Source organism: Solanum dulcamara, chromosome 10 (assembly GCF_947179165.1).
Source record: "Solanum dulcamara chromosome 10, daSolDulc1.2, whole genome shotgun sequence".
NCBI lineage: Eukaryota > Viridiplantae > Streptophyta > Magnoliopsida > Solanales > Solanaceae > Solanum > Solanum dulcamara.
This window is the reverse complement of record NC_077246.1, coordinates 58432835-58435310: the sequence shown is the minus strand read 5'-3', so window position 1 is coordinate 58435310 and position 2476 is coordinate 58432835. Positions and strand designations below refer to the sequence as shown.

Genomic DNA, 2476 nt, shown 5'->3' with positions numbered 1-2476 from the left:
CTTGTTGTTTATTGTAAGCAATCAATATTTGTTTAAGCAGCCACTAGTTGTTTATTGTAAACAATCCATAGTTGTTTAAGCAACCCCTAGTTGTTTACCTACTTTTTACGAGATATGAAGTTATTGTATAAGTAATAAAAAGTTGTTTGAACAACTTCTTGTTGTTTATTGTAAGCAATCAATATTTTTTTAAGCAGCCACTAGTTGTTTATTGTAAACAATCCATAGTTGTTTAAGCAGCCACTAGTTGTTTAAGCAACCACTAGTTGTTTACCTACTTTTTAAGGGAAAAACTTTAAACTTTTAACAAACAATATCCACTTGTAAAGTCCAATAAAAAAAACAGCCAACTTAGTACATTGATTCAGTTTCAAGCACAAAATAGATTAATTCGATTACAAGTACGAATTTAAGAAGCTACACTACTGCTTGTTCCTTCATTTTGTCTCGCTCTGAGACTACACGTAGTTCTTTTGTGACCAACTCTTTTGCATATGGAGCATTTATTTTTCTTCTTCTTTGAACCCCGCTCCAAGACTGAAGGTGCACGTTTTCTCTTCTTTCGGCCCGGTTTGCGCACCACATATGGACAAGGTATTTTACTCTCCAAAAGCTCTGGAGGAAACTCCCAAAATTCTTCAGATAACACTGGATGAATTAATTTTTCATATGCATGTTTGTATGACCATACTGAATAATATGGAGAAACAAAATCATAAACTCTTAATCCATAATCATCCCTGAACTGGATTCTTATCGCTGCAATAGCATGTGGACAAGGTATTTTGTTCAAATCAAACTCTCTACAAGAACATGATCTATTATTTAGATCAACCATAGCCACTGAACCATGACCAATGATGCTAAAAGTGTGGAAGCTTATTTGATGGGCCAATAGTGTATTGCCTATAGTTACATTTTCTCTTATTTTTCTTTCAACAGAAGGGACACATATGGTTGATGTGTTGGCCAACATCATACGCCTCTCATGAAATTTTTGAGCAAACCTCCTATTTATAGAATTAAATAGAGCAGTAATTGGGAATTCTCTTTCCGCCAAGAACATCGAATTAATTGACTCAGCAATGTTGGTGGTCATTACATCATACCTAAAACATCAACAAATACATACATATTAACTAAGAATCTACAATATTGTTTAGTGTAAGCAAATATAATTTGTTTAAGCAACCAATGGTTGTTTATAACGTACCTGTTGCCAGGGAAGTGTGCTCTACTCCATTTGTGGAAACCAACATCCTCAAGATATTTGGCGACACTCATATCCAAATCTTTGATTTGTTGAAAATGATCATTTTACTCGTCCCTCTGATATGCTTTCGCTGCATCATAAAAATGGTGCATCCAATCTCCACAGTGAAAGTTTTTGCGGATGCTTTCACCAAGATGCCTCACACAAACTCCATAATGAGCTTCAGTATAAATCTTTGAAACCATTTTCTTTATAGATGGATGTCTATCAGAAATTATGCACAACTCATTAGTGTTGGGGACGATCTCGAGCAATTGTTCAAAAAAGTACTGATATGAGGCATCACCCTCCAAATTTACAATACAAAATGCCAAGGAAAATATGTGATTTTTGGTATCCAACGCCACAGCAGACAACAACACTCCGCCATACTTTCCAAACAAATGTGTTCCATCAACAGCTAGGACTTTTCTTGTATAAGCAAATCCATTTATCCAAGCTCCATAGGATACAAAAAAAATACAAGAACCTGCCATAAGAATCAACCTTCAAATCTGTCTTGCTTCCTTCATTTGTAACATGAATCATATGACGGTACTTATCTATAACTTCATATCCATATTCTGGTGTTTCTCTTGTCAAAGATTTTGCAATATAACTACCCGCCAAACATTTCCAATAACTAATCTTGCATCCCAATTCTACACGAATTGTTTCCTTAATTTCTCTTGTAGATAGACTGTTCTCCTCGATAAATTTATTTTCAATGTGTTTAGCAACGACTTCAGCTGTTGAGTGTCGATGATGGCTTGTAAGATGTTGTACTCCACATGTGTGCATTTTATGGTATGTGGTAATACGAAATCTATCGGTACCCTTAAACTTCATAGCTCGCAATCGCCACTTGCAATTCTTATCTACACATTTGACATTGTAGATTTTTTTTGTGTTCTTTACCTGCTCAAAACTAAAATTATTCTTCACAGCAGCAAGGTTCAATAGGATTTTCAATTCTTGTTTCTTCTTGAAAGTTAGGCCCGAGAAAAATCTTGTGTTGTCTTCACGACTGTGGCTACATTGTGTTGAGACCTCAACCACCTGTGTACTGGACAGATTAATAGAAGTATATGTATCTTCTTCTGCCCTTTCTTCCCCTTCGGTATTGTAATCAAAATCTGAAAATTCTGAAGTAGCTTCAACTCTCGCTGTATTGTAATCAAATCCAGAAAAATTTTCAGCTTCTTCTTGCCCTACTGTATTACT

The 2476-nt window shown here is 35.3% G+C and overlaps 1 protein-coding gene across 1 annotated transcript; it reads right to left on the bottom strand.

The window, feature by feature from the left end:
* Positions 1-409: 409 nt before the first annotated feature.
* LOC129869828 (uncharacterized) lies at positions 410-1284 on the bottom strand. The gene is made up of 2 exons (XM_055944427.1): positions 1214-1284; positions 410-1109 (listed from the first exon to the last, which is right to left on the bottom strand). Exons 1-2 carry the CDS (start codon positions 1282-1284, stop codon positions 410-412), a joined length of 771 nt encoding a protein of 256 aa, XP_055800402.1.
* Positions 1285-2476: the final 1192 nt, after the last annotated feature.